Source organism: Phyllobates terribilis, unplaced genomic scaffold (genome assembly GCF_046119375.1).
Source record: "Phyllobates terribilis strain yellow unplaced genomic scaffold, ASM4611937v1 Scaffold_7__3_contigs__length_470593459, whole genome shotgun sequence".
NCBI lineage: Eukaryota > Metazoa > Chordata > Amphibia > Anura > Dendrobatidae > Phyllobates > Phyllobates terribilis.
In genome coordinates this window covers 275,816,535-275,843,102 of record NW_027362767.1, presented here as the reverse complement: position 1 = coordinate 275,843,102, position 26,568 = coordinate 275,816,535, and the positions used below count along the sequence as shown (strand labels likewise).

Genomic DNA, 26,568 nt, shown 5'->3' with positions numbered 1-26,568 from the left:
TTAGCTACATAAATAGTAAACACTAAAAAATGATAGTGTTGGCCCCCTTAAAAATAGTCTGGGTGAAATGGTGGATGAGGATGAGGAAAAAGACAATATGCTAAATGATTGTTTTTCAACCGTATTACACAAGAAAATCGCATGACAGAAAACATGATTAGTGATAACAAAAATTCTCCATTAAATGTCACTTGCTTAACCCAGCAGGAAGTACAGCGGCGTCTAAAAATCACTAAAGTTGACAAATCCCCGGGCCCGGATGGGATACACCCGCGAGTACTGCAGGAATTAAGTAACGTCATAGATAAACCATTATTTTTAATCTTTAAAGATTCCATAATAACAGGGTCTGTACCACAGGACTGGCGTATAGCAAATGTGGTGCCAATATTCAAAAAGGGGACAAAAACTGAACTTGGAAATTGTAGGCCAGTAAGCTTAACCTCTACTGTGGGTAAAATCCTGGAGGGTTTCCTAAGAGATGCTATACTAGAGTATCTGAAGAAGAATAACCTCATGACCCAATATCAACATGGGTTTACGAGGGACTGTTCCTGTCAAACTGATCTGATCAGTTTTTATGAGGAGGCAAGTTCTGGACTGGACCAAGGAAATGCAGTGGATGTTGTGTATATGGACTTTTCAAAAGCTTTTGATACGGTTCCACACAAAAGGTTGATACATAAAATGAGAGCAATGGGGATAGGGGAAAATATATGTATGTGGGTTAAGAATTGTCTCAGTGATAGGAAACAAAGGGTGGTTATTAATTGAAAACACTCAGACTGGGTCTCAGTTAACAGTGGGGTACCACAGGGGTCAGTATTGGGCCCCCTTCTTTTTAACATATTTATTAATGACCTTGTAGGGGGCATACAGAGTAATATTTCAATATTTGCAGATGACACTAAACTCTGCAGGGTAATCGATATACTGTAGAGGAGGACAATTTTATATTACAGGAGGATCTATGTAAACTAAAAGCTTGGGCTGATAAATGGCAAATGAGCTTTAATGGGGATAAATGTAAGGTAAAGCACTTGGGCAGAGGAAATAAAATGTATAATTATATGCTTAATTGTAAAACACTGGGCAAAACTGTAACTGAAAAAGACCTGGGTGTATTAGTGGACGACAAGCTCACGTTTAGTGGCCAGTGTCAGGCAGCTGCTGCAAAGGCAAATAAAATAATGGGATGCATTAAAAGAGGCATAGATGCTCATAAGGAGAACATAATTTTACCTCTATACAAGTCATTAGTGCGACCACACTTAGAATACTGTGTACAGTTTTGGACTCCGGTGTATAAGAAAGACATAGCTGAACTAGAGCGGGTGTAGAGAAGAGCAACCAAGGTTATTAGAGGACTGGGGGGTCTGCAATACCAAGACAGGTTATTACACTTGGGGTTATTTACTGTGGAAAAAAGAAGGCTTAGGGGTGATCTTATTACTATGTACAAGTATATGAGGGGACAGTACAAAGACCTTTCTACTGATCTTTTTACTCTGAGGCCAGAGACGGGGACAAGGGGGCATCTTCTATGTCTGGAGGAAAGAAGGTTTAATCATAATCACAGACGGGGATTCTTTACTGTAAGAGCAGTGAGACTATGGAACTCTCTGCTGCATGATGTTGTAATGAGTGATTCACTACTAAAATTTAAGAAGGGCATGGATGCCTTTCTTGAAAAGTATAATATTACAGGTTATATATACTAGATTCCTTGATAGGGCGTTGATCCAGGGAACTAGTCTGATTGTCGTATGCAGTCGGGAAGGAATTTTTTTCCCCAATGTGGAGCTTAGTGTTTGCCACATGTTTTTTTTTGTCTTCCTCTGGATCAACATGTTAGGCTATGGGTTGAACTAGATGGACTTAGTCTTCCTTCAACCTTAAAAACTATGTTACTATGTAATACCAGCGAAACATGTGGGGCAGGGACTCGAGCATCTCACTCGAGCAACCGCGATACTCTGTGCACACCCAAGCAGTCAATGCAAACTCAAGTAGTGGGCACTTGCGCTTAACACTAATGACAAGATATTCAATATGACGACCTAATGTTATCAAATTGTGTGTCGAACCTCTGGGTTCAAAATGCTCACTATACCCCTTGATAAAATCCTTCAGGGGTACAGTTTCCAAAATGAGGTCACTTGTGGGGGGGGTTCCACTGTTTAGACACAACAGGGGCTCTTCAAACCCGACATGACGTCCGCTGATTATTCCAGCAAATTTTACATTCAAAAAGTCAAACAGTGCTCCTTCCCTTCCGAGCCCTGCCGTGCGTCCAAATAGTTGTTTTTCCCCATATATGGGGTATCAGCGTACTCAGGAGAAATAGCACAATTCTCAGGGTCCATTTTCTGCTCTTACCCTTGTGAAAATAAACTATTTGGGGCTAAAAGATCATTTTTGTGGAAAAACTTAGATTTTTTATTTTCACGGCTCAACATTATAAACTTCTGTGAAGCACCTGGGGGTTCAAGGTGCTCACCACACATCTAGATAAGTTCCTTGAGGGGTCTAGTTTCCAAAATGGGGTCACTTGTAGGGTGGTTCCCCTGTTTAGTCACATCAGGGGCTCTCCAAATGCTACATGGCATGCGCCCAAGCAGTGGTTTTCCCACACATATGGGGTATCAACGTACTCAGTAGAAATTGCATAACAAATTTTGTGGTCCATTTTCTCTTGTTACCCTTGTGAAAATAGCGGCATTTAACTCATGCTTCCGGGAAGCGCGTCTTTGGCTTCGCCCCTCGGCGACCCCGTCACATGATCGCGGGTAGCCCAGCGGTCGGCGCTCTTGGCAAGTCAGCATTTCTGCTACACACAGGCGATCTGATGATCACCAGTGTTTAGTACAGGAGATCAGACAACTGCAGCTTCATGTCTCTTATGGAGACTATTGAAGCATGCAAAAAGTAAATAAAAAGGTTTTTAAAAATATATAAAAGTTTAAATCACCCCCCTTTCGCTCCCATTCAAAATAAAACAATAAAAAAAAATTACACATACACATATTTGGTATCGCCGCATTCAGAATCGCCTGAACTATCAATATAAAAAAATAATTAATCCGATCAGTAAACGGCGTAATGAGAAAAAAATTCAAAATGTCAGAATTACGTTTTTTTGGTCGCCAAAACATTGCAATAAAATGCAATAATGGGCGATCAAAACATCGGCTCTACCCCAAAATTGTATTTTTTTTAGCAAATTGTGGATTTTTTTTCACCACTTACATAAAAAAGAACCTATACATGTTTGGTATCTATGACCTCATCATGACCTGGAGAATAATAATGGCAGGTCAGTTTTATCAGTTTTAGCATTCACTGAACATGATAAAAAAAAAAAAGCAACTGTGAAATTGTACTTTTTTGGCAATTTCACCACACTTGGAATTTTTTTCCCGTTTACCAGTACTCGATATGGTAAAACCAGTGATGTTATTCAAAAGTACAACTTGTCCCACAAAATTAAGCCCTCACATGTTCATATTGAGCGAAAAATAAAAAGTTCTGTCTCTGGGAAGAAGGGGAGCAAAAAATGAAAACGCAAAAATGGAAAATGGCGCGGTCATTAAGGGGTTAAGGACATAATTGGCTCCGTCACTAAGGGGTTAGGATTCTGTCTCTCACAGCTGAAGCGAGCCTATGATAAAAATTACAGATCTATCCATTCTTTGTAGGTGGAAAAACTAGCAAAATTGTCAGTGTATAAAATACTTATTTTCCCCACTGTACGTATAGAGCTCCGGTGTATAATGTCACTGGTGATCCCTGTATTACCTGTACACTGACACTATATAGTATATACAATATATTCAGAGCTCCAGTGTATAATGTCAATATTGATCCCTGTATTACCTCTACACTGACACTATATACAGAGCTCCTGTATATAATATCACTGGTGATCACTGTATTTCCTGTACACTGACACTATACACTTTATACTATGTACAGAGCTCCTGTGTATAATGGCACTTATAGTAATATTAGTATTGTGGCTTTTTATTAATGATTAGTATTGTAGTATTTGGTCACTATATGGTGGTAATATGTGGTCTGGTCATGGTGTGCCTGTATTTGTTCCCGGTATGTGGTATTATTCGGTCACTATGTGGTGGTAATATGTGGTCTGATCATGGTGTGCCGGTATTTGTCCCCTGTACGTGGTATTATTGAGTCACTATGTGGTGGTAATATGTGGTCTGGCCACAGAGTGGCAGTATTTGTCCCTTGTACATGGTATTATTCAGTCACTATGTGTTCGTAATATGTGGTCTGGTGAAGATGTGGTAGTATTTGTTCCTTGTATGTGGTATTATTCGGTCACTATATGGTGGTAATATGTGGTCTGGTCATGGTGTGATGGTATTTGTCCATTGTATGTGATATTATTGGTAATTTTAACCCCTTAATGACTGGGCCATTTTCCGTTTTTTGCGTTTTTGTTTTTTGCTCCCCTTCTTCCCAGAGTCATAACTTTTTTATTTTTCTATCAATATGGCCATGTGAAGGTTTATTTTTTGCGGGACAAGTTGTAATTTTGAACAACACCATTGGTTTTACCATATAGTGTACTGGAAAACAGGAAAAAAAAAAACAAATGCGGTGAAATTGCAAAAAAGTAAAATTCTGACGTTTTTAATTTTTTTCTCGTTGCGCTGTTTACGGATCGGATTAATTCTTTTTTTATATTGATAGATCGGGCAATTCTGAAAACGGCGATACCAAACATGTGTATATTTGATTTTTTTTTGTTTTATTTTGAATTGGGCGAAAGGGGGGGTGATTTTAACTTTTAGATTTTTTTCATTTTTTAGCATTTTTAAAAACTTTTTTTTTTTTTTACATTTTGCATGCTTAAATAGTCTTCATAGGAGACTAGAAGCTGCACTTGTCTGATCTCCTGTGCTACACACAGGCGATCATGTCAGCTGTATAGATCAGCTGTCATTAACCCAGAAAGGTACGGGCTCAGCGCCGCAACATCCGCCCTTATGAACCACGGCCTTTACCATGGCTGTCCCCTCTCTAGGCTTCCCTTACATTCTCTATATCTCCACACTGTTCCCCACCATGCTAACCTCTCTACATACTGTGCCCCCATTTCACGCTGCCCCCTCTCTATATCCATTCTGTGCCCCTTTTCACACTATGCCCTCATACTGCCCACCACGTTGTCCTCTTCAAACTGTATGCCCCTCACACTGTTCCCCTACATGGTATGATGGGGACCACAGCCATCCATACAGTGTGATATCCACAACATCCCCCCCAATATGCACTATGATGTCTCCCACAGCCCCTATACAGTATAATCCCCCCCACAGCCCCGTATACAATGATGCCCCCAACGTATCCTATATAGTATGATGTCCCCACAGCCCAGGTATAATGTCTCCCACAGCTCCCAGTATAATGTTCAAAACAGTCTACGATATAATATGATGTCCCCCACAGCCCCTCATGTGATAGCTCCCACAGCAAGCCCCTCGTATGTCCCCGCAGCCAGCCCGTCTTATGTTCCCCCACATCCAGCCCCTCTTATGTCCCCCATAGCCAATCCCTCATGTCCCCCACAGCTAGTGTCTCTTATGTTCCCCCACAGCCAGCTCCTCTTATGTTCCCCACATCCAGCCCCTCTTACGTCCCCCATAGCCAATCCCTCATGTCCCCCACAGCTAGTGTCTCTTATGTTCCCCCACAGCCAGCTCCTCTTATATCCCCCACATCCAGCCCCTCTTATGTCCCCCATAGCCAATCCCTCATGTCCCCCACAGCTAGCTTCTCTTATGTTCCCCCACAGCCAGCTCCTCTTATGTCCCCCACATCCAGTCCCTCTTATGTCCTCCATGCCCCCCATAGCCAGTTCCTCATATGTCCCCCATTCATTGGCAAAATATCAGAAAAATAAAGGCTTATACTCACCTAATCCCAGCTCCCTGTACACCGCGGCCCCGCCTCTTCTTTCCTGTACAGCAGTGGACACGGAAGTGGCCTGCATTCTGCTGGAGTTCCCGGCAGGGCAGGGAGCTGATTACAGCTCCTCTGCTCCTGTCCCAGGCGGTGCTAACAGCAATTGTATTCACATCTTTCAGATATGAATACAATGGAGTACAGGGAGGGAGCGACAGCCGGGGAGCAGGCGGAGAGAAGGGTGAGCGGTGTCAGCGCCCCGGATGTCACTGTCCTGAATGTCTGCGGCCAGAGGTAGAAGCTGAGCGGCCGCTGGCAGCCATGTCAGTTTTTTATTTTTCCCCCCAAAGTGTGTCCCCCTAGGGTAGGCAGCGCCCTAGGTGGGTGCTTACCCTGCCTACCCCTCATCCTGGCTCTTCTGTTGAGTCAGTGGCTTCTATGGGCTTAAAAGGAGAGAAACTCATGGTGTGGCCACCATCATTCCCTGATCTCAACCCTATTGAAAACCTTTGGAGTACACTGAGGCAAAAAGATCTATGAGGGTAGGAGTCCGTTCACATCAAACCAGCAGCTCTGCGAGGCTTTTCTGATATTCTGCAAAGAAATTCAAGCAGAAACCATCCAAAAACTCACAAGTTCAAAGTATGCAAGAATTGTGAAGGAGATTGCAAGAAGGGGTCCTGTGTTACATGTAACTTGGCCTGTTAAGATGTTTTTGATTGGAAAAGCTTATGATTTCAATAATTGTGACCTCTTAATGCTGTAAATTCAACAAATGACCATTTTCAGTTCTTTACAACCTATAAAATGTTTGGAAACTTGTGTAGAATTATTTGGTGCATTTTGAGTTTTTTTTTACATTTGAAATAAATCAAGTTATTAGGAGGTTTGTCCAATAAAATGTGATTTCTGCTCTAAAGGAGGATGATTTTAACATTACACTGATGCATTGGCATTGACTAGTTAGGAAAATCAGAGAAAAGTAACATTTGCATAATAAGTTGGAACCACGCAAGCATTAAGAAGAGATTTGCCTCCGTTACTTCACCCAAGGCTCCATGACTTGAGTAGAACAAGGAGCTGCCAATAGACATTGCTGGCTGATGGAGTGTGATACTTCCCCAACATCTGACACCAGCACAGAGACAGACTGAACAGCTCTCATGCAACGAAGTAGAGACGCGCGGGGTGGCACTCTGCATGAGGTAAAATTCTTCTTTATTCACACAACTTTAATATCATGGATGCGGGAGCGGGTCACAAGTCAGACATTCGGACGGCGGCCGTTTCGCATGCTAAACACGCTTCCATGGGTCCAGGTATGAAGCGGTGTGGGAAGAGAGGACACCTAAAAACAATAAGCTCCTCCCAAATTCACAGCACTATAACACACCAATAACATACAAAGAAAAACTATTAACACAAGTGAAGGATAAAATTTACAAAAATACCGCCATATCCAGTTTTTCATGTAAACCTGGCGGACCCTGAGCACCAGAGCGAATGATCCACTTGGCTTCTCTGCGAAGGAGGATTTCATTTAAATGACCTCCCTGACTAGGTAAAGAGACTTTCTAAGCTCGCAAACCGCAAGGTTTCTGGGTTCCCATGGTGTGCTGTGCGAATATGCTCAATTAATCTACTGCAGCCTTTGCCAGAGAAAATAGAGCTGTAATGTTCCCTAAACCTTATGAACAGTGACCTAATTGTTCTGCCTATGTAAAACCTGCCGCATGGGCTGAGAACGATGTGTACTACATATTGCGTTCTGCAGGTTATCAGCTCTGTATGTAATAAGTGTTTTTTTGTGCTGTTATATTCTGAAGATCCCTATCAGAATGCAGGACATGCCAGTTTTTGTTAATGAATGAGCGGATTATGTTATCCTTAGGGCCAAATTTAAAATTGAGCACAAATCTTTTTTGGTGTCTGTCATGTTTCTACTTTTGCCAATATTTAGATTTTTTAACGGCCGCAATAATGAATCCTGGGAAAACGTACTAACTTTCTGAAAGGCTGTATCAAGGATGCTGTCCGGATAGCCTCTCTGTACGGATCATTTCCGGAGTTCCTGAGCCTGAGTATCATAAAGGGAATTGGTGTTATTAATTTTCCTAAGATGTAAAAATTGGCTATAGGGCAAAGAAGTTTTAGTGTGCATCGGATGTGCACTGTTAAAATGTAGTAAAGAATTGCACGCTGTCGTTTTTCGGAACGTTTCAGTCACTAAAAACCCATTAGCAATTGTTATTTTGACGTCCAAAAAAATGTAATTCTGAACCCCCAAAGATGGATGCGAAAAACATGTTCATGTCGTTTTTAACATTTAAGAAATGCACAAATTCCTGAAATTGTCTTTCATTACCAGCCCATACAATGAAGATGTCATCGACATAACGTGTGAACATCTTCAAATACTTGAGATAAGGCTTTTCAGGGGAATATATGTATGTTTCTTCAAACACAGCCAAGAACAAATTTGCAATGGCACAAGGTGCAGGCGTGCCCATTGCAGTACCAGAGCATTGGAGGTACCACTTATCAAGGAATTTGAATGAATTATGAGTCAGAATAAAGTCGATGGACTCACAGACAAATGCTATGAAGTCATAGTTCTTGCCTGTGTGAGAGAGTATATTACCACAGCCTCAATACTGAGACAGTGCGGAATTCGTGTATAAACTCTCTACATCGACTGAGGCCAATTTGAAATTCTCCTGCCACTCAAAATCCTATAGGGATCTCAGAAACGCTCCAGTGTCTTTGATATAAAAAACGTACGTCTCTCAATAAGGGTTGTAATAACCAATCGACATATTTCGATATTGGTTCTGTCAGGGATCCAATCCCTGCAATGATGGGACGACCAGGGGGATGTGACATGGACTTATGGACCTTAGGGATAAAATACCAATGAGGCCTTTACTGGGAATTCAGGAAGTAAGTTTTCAGCTTTTATTTCGTGAGAGAACACCTCTATGTACCTTCTTATTCAGGAGTGATCTTAATTTAGTTTGGTGGTTGGATCTTGTGGAAGAGGGACATATGTGTTGACATCTGATAACTGCCGCATAGCTTCTTGTATATAATACTGTTTAGTCATCAGAACTATGTTACCTCTCTTATCCACTTTGTAAGGTGCCCCAGCGAGGTAGTCTTGGGCGAGCTGTGGCCCCTGCTTGCTCTGGCACCCTATAGACAACATGTGTCCTCTCTCTGATATGCTGCAATGTATGTGGTGCTCTCCACTTACTTCAGACCATCCGGTCGCAGCTGTCTCCAGGCATTTTTCTTCTGGAACTAGGGCAGCAATAAATTCAGAGGACACGAGATTCTTAACCATAACTGGGACTTTACTTGGGGAAGAGGAATATGTACAATATTTACAGGCAGATATAATGAATAAGGCCCAACGGGTTGTCATCTCTCTCACAGGTACTGAAAACAACTTCAGCCCTGGTTTCCTCTTTAGGTGAAACATCTCTGTGGCTCTATTCTCTAGCACTAGAGAATCTTCCTCACCAGCGACGGTATATCCGGATCCTATATCTCCCCATGTCCTAGCCTTGAGTCCTAGCTTCTTCTGCAGCCTGCAGACAGAATGTGCCCCCGGGTCCTCAATACCTCTGTTGAGTTTCTCCGGCCGGCTAAGGGGACTCTTGCGTAGGGAATCTTCACTCTGGTGATCCGCTGTCTGAGGGTATGGGGCTCCCGTCTACCCTAACAGCCACTATACTCAGGCTGCCCATATGGGGTTCTCTGTCCAAACTCTCACTGACTCATCACTTCCTGCTTCTGGAAACTAAGCAGATATTTTCTCAATGTGCCCACCCTCTGTGGGCTGTCATCACACACCATTAACCCCTTCACTGTCTGCAATACTGCTGGCAGACTCAACCTGGCATCTGCACCCAGGACAGTGGCATCTTGTGGCTGGTTACCAATACTACAGCCCACAAGGAAATATATTAGAAACAAAGCTTTACACATTCTATGCTCGATCATGGCACTAGGTTCCCTCTACTCTACTGGCTGGATTATCACAGCTAACCCTTTAACTGGACCTAACTGCAGCTCAGAGAGATCTAACTATGGGAACATTCTATTTTAACTCTTTCAGTGCCACAGAGAAGCTACATCCTTCCCCACTATTACAGCTTCACAGATTACTATATCATCCCACCGTTTAAGCTCCTTTAACGCCTGATATTCCCTTTGATTTAAATTTTTTGGCAGTTCAGGATAAATTAGGGATTCTACGCAGGGCTCTGGAGTCAGAGTCGTGGAGTTGGAGTCAGTGTCCATTTTGGTGGAGTCAGAGTCGGTATAAAATGGACCGACTCCAACTCCTAAAATATATAATAAATTGGGTACAGTACTTCAATGCAGTTTGTGGGGAATATCTTTTCATAAGAATTTGGGAAATTTATGAAATGTCCTATAAATGTCTGTCCTATTCCTGATCTAAGGGTCTAGACTTTTAGCTGAGATGAATCTGTGCTACAGTAAATTTATCACTTAAACATGAGCCATGTATGAGGGAGTCGGAGTTGGAGTCGGTGTCATGGAAATTGAGGAGTTGGAGTCAAAGGTTTACCGACTCCACAGCCCTGATTCTACATCCCTGACCACTAAGTCATAGAAAATATCAGTATTATTATCTACTGAAATAGGGGGCATATAAGATGAGGGTACGCCTGATAGGGATCTTCACAATATAACAGCACAAAAAAAACTTATTACATACAGACGTGGCCCCAACCTTAAAGATAATCTCAACCTGGTTAAAAATCGCATTGCAAATCCCTCCTCTAACAGGCTTAATAAATCCGGTGTGATAGGCAATCACAAGTGCGGCTCGTGCCACTTTTGTAGCTTTCACATATAATCCCATTTGTTTTGGGGGGCATCTGCCACCAGGTCACAGAGCTGATAACCTGCAGAACGCAATATGTAGTACACATCGTTCTCAGCCCATGCGGCAGGTTTTACATAGGCAGAACAATTAGGTCACTGTTCATAAGGTTTAGGGAACATTACAGCTCTATTTTCTCTGGCAAAGGCTGCAGTAGATTAATTGAGCATATTCGCACAGCACACCATGGGAACCCAGAAACCTTGCGGTTTGCGAGCTTAGAAAGTCTCTTTACCTAGTCAGGGAGGTCATTTAAATGAAATCCTCCTTCGCAGAGAAGCCAAGTGGATCATTCGCTCTGGTGCTCAGGGTCCGCCAGGTTTACATGAAAAACTGGATATGGCGGTATTTTTGTAAATTTTATCCTTCACTTGTGTTAATAGTTTTTCTTTGTATGTTATTGGTGTGTTATAGTGCCGTGAATTTGGGAGGAGCTTATTGTTTTTAGGTGTCCTCTCTTCCCACACCGCTTCATACCTGGACCCATGGAAGCGTGTTTAGCACGCGAAACGGCCGCCGTCCGAATGTCTGACTTGTGACCCGCTCCCGCATCCATGATATTAAAGTTGTGTGAATAAAGAAGAATTTTACCTCATGCAGAGTGCCACCCCGCGCGTCTCTACTTCGTTGCATTATTGAGGACTACATCCTTGGTGGTGCTGCACCTGTGACCTGAGGAAGCCGTACTGCTGACTCGCAGTCCAAGACTCCGACAAGAGGTAGGAGCTGTATGCGTGATGCTGGCTGCTGAACTTTGTATCGCATTTGAACAGTTCTCATGTCCCATGATGTAGATAATACCCAGGGGTAATGGAGGGTCAGCACTGGTGGATACAGACTGTCTATGGCTACCATTGTTAAAGAAGTCCTGCAAGACACCAGCAACCTCTGATCAGTCATGAAATCTGTCATTCTTTGTCTCCAAATAGCCATCGCAGTTCTGAGGAAGCAAACATTGCTCATGGAGCCCATGCCACCGATCTACAAAGAGACCTGAAACTTCCAAGGTAAAGTTATATAATACATCTACAGATAACTACAGGGAGGAGGCGGATACTGCTGCAGATGTAACATCACCAGAAAATAACGTGTATGATAGAGCTCTGACATCATATAGACATCAGACATAACGTATATCATACAGCTCTGACATCAGACATAATGTGTATCATACAGCTCTGACATCACCAGATATAATCAGGGCCGAAGTTAGGGGCAGGCAAACAAGGCATTTGCCTAGGGCCCCCAGCCAGTGGCGTGCCGCTAATAGCGGCAGACCACGTGGCCTCTATGAGGCCCATGAGTCAGGGGGGCCCGGTGTCAGTACCAGGCCCCTCCTTCCCCCTTATTGCGCATTAAACTGTATCAGCATCATAGATGCTGATACAGTTGAAAGCAATGATGGAGGAGAGAGCATTAGGGGACGCTCCCACTCCCATCATTCCTCCTCTGCTTCTGACGTCTGACGCAGCAGGCGCGACAATGTCAATTCATTGTGTGCCATGCTGTGCTGGGCAGTAGAGCTGCTTTTGAGACGCGCTGTAGAGACCGGAGGAGTACGTGTGGGAATGGGGAGAGGTGAGTATTGTATTTTTTTTTTTTAAATCAGTGAGTACTTGGTGGCCATAATACTGCAGGACTATGGGGTGTGTATTATGCTATATGTACCCTATGGGACTGCATTGTACTCCATGTACTTTATGGGGGCTGCATTCTACTTATTAAGGACTATGGGGGCTGCATTATACTCTATCAAGGACTATGGGGGCTGCATTATACTCTATGGGGCTGCATTATACTATAGAAGGTTAAGTGCACACGTAGAGTTCTTGATGCATTTTCGCAGCGTTTTTTTGCCCCGAAAACGCTTGGTAATGGGTCTGCCAGCTATTGCAATGGTAATCCTGATGTGCTGTGCACATAATGCGGAAATTTCCGATCAGGATTACCATTGCGGAGAAAAAACGTAGTATGTCAATTGTGCGCAGCATTTCCCGCCCACTGACTTTAATTGAACCGCAGCAACTCCGCAGGTATAATATTTATACCTGCGGATTTGCTGCATTTCAATTAAAGCCAATGGGCAGTGAAACGCTGCAGGTGGTGCCCGGGTCGGCAGAGGAGTCCCGCTCCTGCTGATAACAGCGAGAGTGGCATGGCTGAGGGGATCAGTAGTGTCCTCAGCTGAGCCGGGTACCACACGGTGTAAAAAAAGAACAAAAAAAAGTTAAAAATAAAATAGAAAACACTATTCTCACCTGTCCGGCAATGTCATCATCCCGGCAGCCAGAGGTACACTGCGGTCATGTGACGGTCACGTGAGCTGTCAGCTGAAGATCAGCTGAGAGCTCACATGACCTTACTTTACGGAACCGATGCTGCGTGGGAACATTCTGAGGAATGTTCCCACCAGTACTGGTGCTGAGGTCACCGGGGCTGATCAGCTGATCTTCAGCTGATGAACCCCAGTGACCTCACTCCTGCAGCAGCATGTACACTGACAGAAGTGATTTTACACTACTGTCAGTATACATTGCTTTCTTCTACAGCAGTGAGATCAGTGATGGCTGATGTCACTGCTGTAGAAGTGACCCGGATCGCTGAGGTACAATCGTGACGGAATCGTGGACTGCGTCATGACGGCAGATGGGTCAGGGATATGGTTGTTTTTTATTTTACTTTTTTACAGAAGATCGAGGGATTCGGGGACTGGGAGTACAATAACAAATTTTTTTTAAAACCGTGTGTTTTTTATTTCATTAAAATACTTTATTCTGGCCGTGTATTTATTGAAAAAGCGTCGTAAACTTTACTATGCGGTTAGCAATGGGGGCGTCTTATAGATGCCCTCCATTACTAACCTGGGCTTCACGTCAGCCGCCAATACAAGGTTGACTTGAACCCCGACACCATTACCCCATTTGCTACTGCTACAGGGCAGTGGGAAGAGCGGAGGCTAAGTGCCAGATTTGGCGCATCTTCTGGATGCGCCATTTCTGGGACTGCTGAGGGGTGATATTATTAGCCGTGGAGGGGACTAGTATTCATGGCCCCTTCCCTGGCTATTAATATCAGCCCACAGCTGTCTGTTTAGCCTTTTCTAATTAGATTTTATAGGGGGACCCTACGTAAATTTTTTTCTGGGGTTCCCCTGTAATCTAGCCAGTAAAGGCTAAGCAAACAGCTGTGGGCTGATATTAATAGCCAGGGAACTTTTTTGGCTAATGGCCCCTTCCCCGGCTACTAATATCAGCCCCCAGTGGTCGGCTTTCCCTCTGCTGGTTATAAAAATGATGCAGGAGCCCACGCCATTTTTTTTTTACATTTTAGGCTGTGTGCCAATGACCCGGACGTAGCAACGCTTTGGCTGCAGCATATTTTTGCTGCGTCCAAAACGTTGCATTCTATTGAACGCAGGTAAATCCGCATGTGTTCACTGAACATGCGGATTTATCGCATTCAATACATTCTAGTGGTCAAATTTATGTTGCGGAGACTAGCGACTCTGCAAGAGAATTTGAAATGCTGCGGTCCCGAAAGACGCACCGCATGTCAGTGTTATTCGCAGCCTCTGATGCACGCATAGTGGACATGGGATTTCTAGAGATCCCATCCACTAGGCTTTAACATCTGGATGCTGTGGGTTTGACGCTGTAGAAACATGCGGCGTCAAACCTGCAGCAGCTACAGATTGTGGCCACGTACCCAAACTCAAGCGCAGCATGTCAATTTCTGTAGCAGACACGCTAGTCTCCGCTGCAGATTTTGACCAATTGAAGTGTCATTATATGCGGTGGATTCACATGTACCGACAACAAAAGTGCAGCATTAGAACACCGCGTTTTGGACACAGCAAAAATACGCTACGTCCAAAGCACTGCTGAGTGCTGATTGGGGGGATGTAGCGGCTAACAAAACAGCCGTTAGCTGTTAATAGCCAGGGACCATGTTTGCCTAATGGCACCTTCCTATGCTAAAAATAGCAGCTCACAGCTGCCCCAGAAATTACATGAATGGGAATGCTAATGAAGATTGGATGAATGGGATAAGTTGACACCTAGCTCTTTTGTTTGGTGATGAAGGTGTCAATCAGACCCTTTCATCACCAAACCTAATTAATGTAAAGGGAATAATGAACACACAGACACAGAGTAAACACTTTATTTGAAATACAACAGACACATTCTTTAATCATTTAAATTAACCAATATACTCACCCCAGTTCTGACAGTAATCCAAGGGTTAAAGCAATGTCCCACCAAATAACTTTATTTAGCTCCAAAAAGCAGTCATTGATGTACAAAAACGTATCAAAAAAACGCTGCAAAAACGCATGGGTTTTTCCTGCCAAGGAGATGCAGAAACACTGCAGAAATTTCTGCTTCAAATCCTGAACGTGCGCACATAGCCTAAAGGGTTATGGGCTGTGCATTATACTATGTGTACTATATGGGGGCTGCATTATACTGTATGCCGGACAATGGGGTGCATTATACTGTATGGAGAGCTATGAGGTGCATTAGCGTTATACTATATAGAGTACTATGGGGAGTGTATTATACTATATTTAGGACTATGGAGTACATTATACTATATGGAGGACTATGGGGAGTGTAATATACTATATAGGGGACTATGGGGAGTGCATTATACTATATTTAGGACTATTGAATACATTATACTATATTGAGGACTATGGGGAGTGTAATATACTATATAGGGGACTATGGGGAGTGCATTATACTAAACAAACAAAATGCTGCCTTTCATCAAGTGTTTGGATTGTTTATGCCGAAACAAAAATCATTGTTCTCAGCAGCACATCGCCCGATGTAAACTGCTAATAACATGATACTGTATGGGGACAGATTGATCTACTAGTGATCATTCTGTTCCCCTAATTCTTCCTCAGCGGTGTAAAGAGGTCGATAAACAAGCGTCGAACGACTTCAATATTGTCAATCACACTCGTTTAATGGCTTGAACTCAGCTCATGTAAATGCAACCGAAATGGTTCTGAGTGATGGTGCAATATGTTAGCACTTTTGAGGTCCCACTTTAAACCTTTGTCTAAAACCGGCCCTGGATATAATGTGCATCATACAGCTATGACATCACCAGATATAATGTGCATCATACAGCTATGACATCACCAGATATAATGTGCATTATAAAGCTGTGACATTACCAGATATAAATGTGCAGGATACACCTCTGACATCACCAGGCAATATGGATATCACAGCTGTGACATGACCAAACATAACCTTTATCATACAGCTCTAACATCACCAGATATAACGTGCATCATACAGCTATGACATCACCAGATTCAACATGCATCATACAGCTATGACATCACCAGATTGAACATGCATCATACAGCTATGACATCACCAGATTTAACATGCATCATACAGCTGTGAAATCAATATACAGTTAGGTCCATATATATTTGGACAGAGACAACATTTTTCTAATTTTGGTTCTAGACATTACCACAATGAATTTTAAACAAAACAATTCAGATGCAGTTGAAGTTCAGACTTTCAGCTTTCATTTGAGGGTATCCACATTAAAATTGGATGAAGGGTTTAGGAGTTTCAGCTCCTTAACATGTGCCACCCTGTTTTTAAAGGGACCAAAAGTAATTGGACAGATTAAATAATTGTAAATAAAATGTTCATGTCTAGTACTTGGTTGAAAACCCTTTGTTGGCAATGACTGCCTGAAGTCTTGAACTCATGGACATCACCAGACGCTGGGTTTCCTCCTTTTTGATGCTCTGCCAGGCCTTCACTGCGGTGGTTTTCAGTTGCTGTTTGTTTGTGGGCCTTTCTGTCTGAAGTTTAGTCTTTAACAAGTGAAATGCATGCTCAATTGGGTTGAGATCAGGTGACTGACTTGGCCATTCAAGAATATTCCACTTCTTTGCTTTAATAAACTCCTGGGTTGCTTTGGCTTTATGTTTTGGATCATTGTCCATCTGTAGTATGAAACGACGACCAATCAGTTTGGCTGCATTTGGCTGGATCTGAGCACACACTATGGCTCTGAATACATCAGAATTCATTCGGCTGCTTCTGTCCTGTGTCACATCATCAATAAACACTAGTGACCCAGTGCCACTGGCAGCCATGCATGCCCAAGCCATCACACTGCCTCTGCCGTGTTTTACAGATGATGTGGTATGCTTTGGATCATGAGCTGTACCACGCCTTCGCCATACTTTTCTCTTTCCATCATTCTGGTAGAGGTTGATCTTGGTTTCATCTGTCCAAAGAATGTTCTTCCAGAACTGTGCTGGCTTTTTTAGATGTTTTTTTAGCAAAGTCCAGTCTAGCCTTTTTATTCTTGATGCTTATGAGTGGCTTGCACCGTGCAGTGAACCCTCTGTATTTACTTTCATGCAGTCTTCTCTTTATGGTAGATTTGGATATTGATACACCTACCTCCTGCAGAGTGTTGTTCACTTGGTTGGCTGTTGTGAAGGGGTTTCTCTTCACCATGGAGATTATTCTGCGATCATCCACCACTGTTGTCTTCCGTGGGCGCCCAGGTCTTTTTGCATTGATGAGTTCACCAGTGCTTTCTTTCTTTTTCAGGATGTACCAAACTGTAGATTTTGCCACTCCTAATATTGTAGCAATTTCTCGGATGGGTTTTTTCTGTTCTTGCAGCTTAAGAATGGCTTGTTTCACCTGCATGGAGAGCTCTTTTGACCGCATGTTTACTTCACAGTAAAACCTTCCAAATGCAAGCACCACACCTGAAATCAACTCCAGGCCTTTTATCTGCTTAATTGAGAATGACATAACGAAGGGATTGCCCACACCTGTCCATGAAATAGCCTTGGAGTCAATTGTCCAATTACTTTTGGTCCCTTTAAAAACAGGGTGGCACATGTTAAGGAGCTGAAACTCCTAAACCCTTCATCCAATTTTAATGTGGATACCCTCAAATGAAAGCTGAAAGTCTGAACTTCAACTGCATCTGAATTGTTTTGTTTAAAATTCATTGTGGTAATGTCTAGAACCAAAATTAGAAAAATGTTGTCTCTGTCCAAATATATATGGACCTAACTGTATATACAATGTATTGTACAGCTGTGACATCACCAGATAAAATGTGTATCATACTGCTCTGACATCAGACATAATGTGTATCATACAGCTCTGACATCACCAGATATAACAGTACTAGACAGACGGTATAACAGGTGTGTTATTGTAACATTACCACCCTATAGGTTACAGCATGAATCCTAAACTTCTCTTCTGTCTTATTCTGCAGACTTGTGTACCAGCAGCCAGATACCGGAAAACCCCAGTGAGTAGATTGCTGTATGACGCATGGACACATTCCCATATTCTCTGTGAGCACAGCCTTGTAGGGGATTATACGTGCACTACACCAAATATATAATGCAGACAGGAGACACAACATGTCACATCAATAGGCACAGCAGACATGACAAGTCTCAGTGTATACACTCATTAACATTGAATTTACAACACCTAGAAGGAAATGTGCAATGATGGAAATCCCCGGATAGATACGTTATGGATCTGAAAACGATGGAATAAAGGAAATATTTTTAAAATGTCTGGATTTCCTTAGTCTGGAGTATGAGCACCATGTGCATAAATCTCCGCACTTACAGCCATGGCTGCTATTAATGAGGTTATTAAAAGGGTGGTTCTGTCCTGTAGGGAAAGTCTACAGTCAGTCTATGTGACTGCAAACGTCTGAATCTGTGCGCACCGCACACGGTCCGGATTGTATAGTACAGTGTGTGCATCGTAAGGATTCAGAAGTCACAGAGTGACAGTAAATTGTCACCACAGGACAGGACAACCCTTTTAATAGTTGTCTGAGGAGGGGGCTCAGACTCCAGACTGGATACTGCCAGAGATTGTGATGATGATACAGAATGTAAAGTAAGTATTTGATACACTTCCGATTTTGCGAGTTTTCCTACCTACAAAAAATAGAGAGATCTGTAGTTTTTATCATAGGTGCACTTCACCTGTGAGAGGCAGAATCTAAAAAAAAAAAAAAAATCCAAAAAATCACATTATATGATTTTTACATAATTTGCATTTTATTGCATGAAATAAGTAATTGATACACTAGAAAAACAGAACTTAATATTTGGTACAGAAACCTTTGTTTGCAATTACAGAGGTCAGACGTTTCCTGTAGTTCTTCACCAAGTTTGCACACACTGCAGCAGGGATTTTGGCCCACTCCTCCATACAGATCTTCTCCAGATCTTTCAGGTTTCGGGGCTGTCGCTGAGCAACATTGAGTTTCAGCTCCCTCCAAAGATTTTCTATTGGGTTCAGGTCTGGAGACGGGCTAGGCCACTACAGGACCTTGAAATGCTTCTTACAGAGCCACTCCTTAGTTGCCCTGGCTGTGTGTTTCGGGTCATTGTCATGCTGAAAGACCCAGCCACGACCCATCTTCAGTGCTCTTACTGAGGGAAAGAGGTTGTTGAGCAAAATCTTGCAATACATGACAACATCCCTCCACCCTTCAATACGGTGCAGTTGTCCTGTCCCCTTTGAAGAAAAGCACCCCCAAAGTATAAGGTTTCCCGAGCCATGCTTCATGGTTGGGACGGGGTTGTACTCATCCTTCTTCCTCCAAACACGGCGAGTGGAGTTGATCCCAAAAAGTTCTATTTTGGTTTTATCTGACCACATGACCTTCTCCTATGCCTCGTCTGGATCATCCAGATGGTTATTGGCAAACTTCAAACGGGCATGTACATGGGCTGGCGTGAGCAGGGGGACCTTGCTTGCCCTTCAGGATTTTAATCCATGACGGCGTAGAGTGTTACTAACAGTAATTTTAGAGACTGTGGTCCCAGGTCTCTTCAAGTCATTGACCAGGTCCTCCCGTGAAGATCTGGGCTGATTCCTGACCTTTCTTAGAATCATCCTTACCCCTCGAGGCGAGATCCTGCATGGAGCCCCAGACCAAGGACGATTGAAGTCATCTTGTTTCTTCCATTTTTTAATAATTGCACCAACATTTGTTGCCTTCTCAACAAGCTGCTTGCCTATTGTCCTGTAGCCTTGTGCAGGTCTGCAATTTTGTCCCTAGTGTCCCTTAGGTAGCTCTTTGGTCTTGGCCATGGTGGAGAGGTTGGAGTGTGATTGATTGAGTGTGTGGACAGGTGTTTTTATAAAAGGTAACGAGTTCAAACAGGTGCAATTAATACAGGTAATGAGTGCAGAGTAGGAGGGTTTTTTAATGCAAAACTAACAGGTCTGAGAGAGCAAGAATTCTTGCTGGTTGGTAGGTTATCAAATACTTATTTCATGCAATAAAATGCAAATTAATTAAGTAAAAATCATACAATGTAATACCTACAAATCTGACACACTCTTTCAGCTCAGTTGGGTCTGATGGATCTTGACATACAACATCATCCCCTAATAGATACCATTGCTTCTACACATCACAAAAAGGGCTTAATTTATACCATATACAGTATATGTGTCTATTGTCATCCCAACTGAATAATCACCCTCTGACAGTTAAAGCTAAATGGAAGGGGGATGTAGGCCCTATATCAATGGAGCAATGGAGAAAGATTCTAGAAACTGTTCCCAAACTATCTCCCTGTGAGGCCCACAGGCTCTCTCAACTATATTTAATTCACAGAGTATACAAAACCCCAAGCTTCTTACACAAGATAGGGCATTCTGCATCATGGCGATATCCTAGGTGTGGGATTGATGAGGCACATTTGATGCATATCATGTGGGAGTGTAGACGGAGAGGCCCATTTTGGAATGAGGTCATATCCTTGATAGATATTGTGTATGGAGTGAAATTGTATATGTATATTGGAAAAAGTCGAGAATGGAGTGGATCCCCCACTTGCCCCTATTCATAGGTGTCTCTCATATCTTATTTCAAGCACATAAACTTCTTGCATTTCACTGGTCAGACACACAACCTCCATCTATGGGAGATCTACAACGAAGGATAAATAATATAACCGGGCTGGAAAGAGGAATCCATCATAAAGGTAACTCTATTCGCAAATTCAAAAAGATATGGAGTTCTTGGCTGGATCCTCCAGGGCTGCCCACAAATCTTCTAATTAGAGATAGAATAGTAACGCTGCTCTCCCTTTGTTAGTCACTTTTCTATCTTCTTCCCCCTTCTATGAATGTTATACTCCGTTATTCTACAACTGCTCTGAAAATGGTTCTCTCTGGAGGGTTGGGATTTGGGTTTAGGGTGGGGTAGGGAACTGAAGTTGAGACACTTTGTTCATGTTTTATACGATGGAATTATTATGTTATTTATGTTATTTGAAAGATGGAAATTTGGATTTGGAGTTTTTCAATAAAAATTAGTTGATAAAAAAAAAAATCGTACAATGCGATTCTCTGGATTTTTTTGAAGATTCTGTCTCTCACAGGTGAAGTGTACCTACGATAAAAATTACAGACCTCTCCATTCTTTGTAGGTGGGAAAACTTGCAAAATTGGCAGTGTATCAAATACTTATTTTCCCCATTATACATATATATAGAAATATATCTATATATAGTATATGCAGGTGGTGTTCGGGATCCTGGATGACGTCATTCTGGCCTCGTGCGGTCGGTTACCTGGGGTCATTTCTGCACACTGTTACATATACACACAGACACAAATTTTCTATCTCATACAGAAATACCTGCGTCTTGTTTCATGTCAGTAATAACCAACTCCTCATCGCACAGGCGGACGGACGTGCTCGTGCTGACCCCCTGGCTGGCGCCTATAGTCTGGAATGAGACCTACAACTTGGCCGTACTGAATGCACAGTTTCAACAGAGGAATGTCTGTGTGGGGATCACCATATTTGCCATTAAAAAGTAAGTGAAAAATTAAAAGAAACATCTGCATGTAATGGGGGAGAGGTATCCTGCATTACACTGTATATACGGGGAGTGGTACATGCACTACAATGTATATACGGGGAGTGGTACATGCACTACAATGTATATACGGGGAGTGGTACATGCATTACACTGTATATACGGGGAGTGGTACATGCACTACAATGTATATACGGGCAGAGGTACATACACTACAATGTATATACGGGGAGTGGTAGGTGCGCTACAATGTATATACGGGGAGTGGTACATGCACTACAATGTATATACGGGGAGTGGTACATGCACTACAATGTATATACGGGGAGTGGTACATGCATTACACTGTATATACGGGGAGTGGTACATGCACTACAATGTATATACGGGGAGTGGTACATGCATTACACTGTATATACGGGGAGTGGTACATGCACTACAATGTATATACGGGGAGTGGTACATGCACTACAATGTATATACGGGGAGAGGTACATGCACTACAATGTATATACGGGGAGTGGTACATGCACTACAATGTATATACGGGCAGAGGTACATACACTACAATGTATATACGGGGAGTGGTAGGTGCGCTACAATGTATATACGGGGAGTGGTACATGCACTACAATGTATATACGGGGAGTGGTACATGCACTACAATGTATATACGGGGAGTGGTACGTGCGCTACAATGTATATACGGGGAGTGGTACGTGCGCTACAATGTATATACGGGGAGTGGTACATGCGCTACAATGTATATACGGGGAGTGGTACGTGCGCTACAATGTATATACGGGGAGTGGTACATGCACTACAATGTATATACGGGGAGTGGTACATGCGCTACAATGTATATACGGGGAGTGGTACATGCGCTACAATGTATATACGGGGAGTGGTACATGCGCTACAATGTATATACGGGGAGAGGTACGTGCGCTACAATGTATATACGGGGAGTGGTACGTGCGCTACAATGTATATACGGGGAGTGGTACGTGCGCTACAATGTATATACGGGGAGTGGTACGTGCGCTACAATGTATATACGGGGAGTGGTACGTGCACTACAATGTATATACGGGGAGTGGTACATGCACTACAATGTATATACGGGGAGAGGTACATGCACTACAATGTATATACGGGGAGTGGTACATGCACTACAATGTATATACGGGGAGAGGTACATGCACTACAATGTATATACGGGGAGTGGTACATGCACTACAATGTATATACGGGGAGTGGTACATGCACTACAATGTATATACGGGGAGAGGTACATGCACTACAATGTATATACGGGGAGAGGTACGTGCACTACAATGTATATACGGGGAGTGGTACGTGCGCTACAATGTATATACGGGGAGAGGTACGTGCGCTACAATGTATATACGGGGAGTGGTACGTGCGCTACAATGTATATACGGGGAGAGGTACATGCACTACAATGTATATACGGGGAGAGGTACATGCACTACAATGTATATACGGGGAGAGGTACGTGCACTACAATGTATATACGGGGAGTGGTACATGCACTACAATGTATATACGGGGAGAGGTACGTGCACTACAATGTATATACGGGGAGTGGTACATGCACTACAATGTATATACGGGGAGAGGTACGTGCACTACAATGTATATACGGGGAGTGGTACGTGCGCTACAATGTATATACGGGGAGTGGTACATGCGCTACAATGTATATACGGGGAGTGGTACATGCGCTACAATGTATATACGGGGAGAGGTACGTGCGCTACAATGTATATACGGGGAGTGGTACGTGCGCTACAATGTATATACGGGGAGTGGTACGTGCGCTACAATGTATATACGGGGAGTGGTACGTGCGCTACAATGTATATACGGGGAGTGGTACATGCACTACAATGTATATACGGGGAGAGGTACATGCACTACAATGTATATACGGGGAGTGGTACATGCACTACAATGTATATACGGGGAGTGGTACGTGCGCTACAATGTATATACGGGGAGTGGTACATGCGCTACAATGTATATACGGGGAGTGGTACGTGCGCTACAATGTATATACGGGGAGTGGTACGTGCACTACAATGTATATACGGGGAGTGGTACATGCGCTACAATGTATATACGGGGAGAGGTACGTGCGCTACAATGTATATACGGGGAGTGGTACGTGCGCTACAATGTATATACGGGGAGTGGTACATGCACTACAATGTATATACGGGGAGTGGTACGTGCGCTACAATGTATATACGGGGAGTGGTACGTGCGCTACAATGTATATACGGGGAGTGGTACATGCACTACAATGTATATACGGGGAGAGGTACATGCACTACAATGTATATACGGGGAGTGGTACATGCACTACAATGTATATACGGGGAGAGGTACATGCACTACAATGTATATACGGGGAGTGGTACATGCACTACAATGTATATACGGGGAGTGGTACATGCACTACAATGTATATACGGGGAGAGGTACATGCACTACAATGTATATACGGGGAGTGGTACGTGCGCTACAATGTATATACGGGGAGTGGTACATGCGCTACAATGTATATACGGGGAGTGGTACATGCGCTACAATGTATATACGGGGAGTGGTACATGCACTACAATGTATATACGGGGAGTGGTACATGCGCTACAATGTATATACGGGGAGAGGTACGTGCGCTACAATGTATATACGGGGAGTGGTACGTGCGCTACAATGTATATACGGGGAGTGGTACATGCGCTACAATGTATATACGGGGAGTGGTACATGCGCTACAATGTATATACGGGGAGTGGTACGTGCGCTACAATGTATATACGGGGAGTGGTACGTGCACTACAATGTATATACGGGGAGTGGTACATGCACTACAATGTATATACGGGGAGAGGTACATGCACTACAATGTATATACGGGGAGTGGTACATGCACTACAATGTATATACGGGGAGAGGTACATGCACTACAATGTATATACGGGGAGTGGTACATGCACTACAATGTATATACGGGGAGTGGTACATGCACTACAATGTATATACGGGGAGAGGTACATGCACTACAATGTATATACGGGGAGAGGTACGTGCGCTACAATGTATATACGGGGAGTGGTACGTGCGCTACAATGTATATACGGGGAGAGGTACGTGCACTACAATGTATATACGGGGAGTGGTACGTGCGCTACAATGTATATACGGGGAGAGGTACATGCACTACAATGTATATACGGGGAGAGGTACATGCACTACAATGTATATACGGGGAGAGGTACGTGCACTACAATGTATATACGGGGAGTGGTACATGCACTACAATGTATATACGGGGAGAGGTACGTGCACTACAATGTATATACGGGGAGTGGTACGTGCACTACAATGTATATACGGGGAGAGGTACGTGCACTACAATGTATATACGGGGAGTGGTACGTGCGCTACAATGTATATACGGGGAGTGGTACATGCACTACAATGTATATACGGGGAGTGGTACATGCGCTACAATGTATATACGGGGAGAGGTACGTGCGCTACAATGTATAAACGGGGAGTGGTACGTGCGCTACAATGTATATACGGGGAGTGGTACATGCGCTACAATGTATATACGGGGAGTGGTACGTGCGCTACAATGTATATACGGGGAGTGGTACGTGCGCTACAATGTATATACGGGGAGTGGTACATGCACTACAATGTATATACGGGGAGAGGTACATGCACTACAATGTATATACGGGGAGTGGTACATGCACTACAATGTATATACGGGGAGAGGTACATGCACTACAATGTATATACGGGGAGTGGTACATGCACTACAATGTATATACGGGGAGTGGTACATGCACTACAATGTATATACGGGGAGAGGTACATGCACTACAATGTATATACGGGGAGAGGTACATGCACTACAATGTATATACGGGGAGAGGTACATGCACTACAATGTATATACGGGGAGTGGTACATGCACTACAATGTATATACGGGGAGAGGTACATGCACTACAATGTATATACGGGGAGTGGTACATGCGCTACAATGTATATACGGGGAGAGGTACATGCGCTACAATGTATATACGGGGAGAGGTACATGCGCTACAATGTATATACGGGGAGAGGTACATGCGCTACAATGTATATACGGGGAGAGGTACATGCGCTACAATGTATATACGGGGAGAGGTACATGCGCTACAATGTATATACGGGGAGAGGTACATGCGCTACAATGTATATACGGGGAGAGGTACATGCGCTACAATGTATATACGGGGAGAGGTACATGCGCTACAATGTATATACGGGGAGTGGTACATGCACTACAATGTATATACGGGGAGAGGTACATGCACTACAATGTATATACGGGGAGTGGTACATGCACTACAATGTATATACGGGGAGAGGTACATGCACTACAATGTATATACGGGGAGAGGTACATGCACTACAATGTATATACGGGGAGAGGTACATGCACTACAATGTATATACGGGGAGTGGTACATGCACTACAATGTATATACGGGGAGAGGTACATGCACTACAATGTATATACGGGGAGTGGTACATGCGCTACAATGTATATACAGGGAGAGGTACATGCGCTACAATGTATATACGGGGAGAGGTACGTGCACTACAATGTATATACGGGGAGAGGTACGTGCGCTACAATGTATATACGGGGAGAGGTACATGCGCTACAATGTATATACGGGGAGAGGTACATGCGCTACAATGTATATACGGGGAGAGGTACATGCACTACAATG

The 26,568-nt window shown here is 43.3% G+C and overlaps 1 protein-coding gene across 3 annotated transcripts in view; it reads left to right on the top strand.

Moving 5' to 3' along the window:
* The window catches only part of LOC141153169 (histo-blood group ABO system transferase 1-like), a 114,254-nt gene that overhangs the window by 42,764 nt on the left and 44,922 nt on the right, over positions 1–26,568 (top strand). For 2 of the 3 annotated variants that reach the window (XM_073637869.1, XM_073637866.1), the window contains 3 exons: positions 11,779–11,856; positions 18,143–18,178; positions 21,603–21,737. In XM_073637869.1, coding sequence (XP_073493970.1) covers positions 11,779–11,856; positions 18,143–18,178; positions 21,603–21,737 — 249 coding nt within the window. The remainder of the gene's footprint in view (positions 1–11,778; positions 11,857–18,142; positions 18,179–21,602; positions 21,738–26,568) is intronic. The other variant, XM_073637867.1, reaches the window with a different exon arrangement.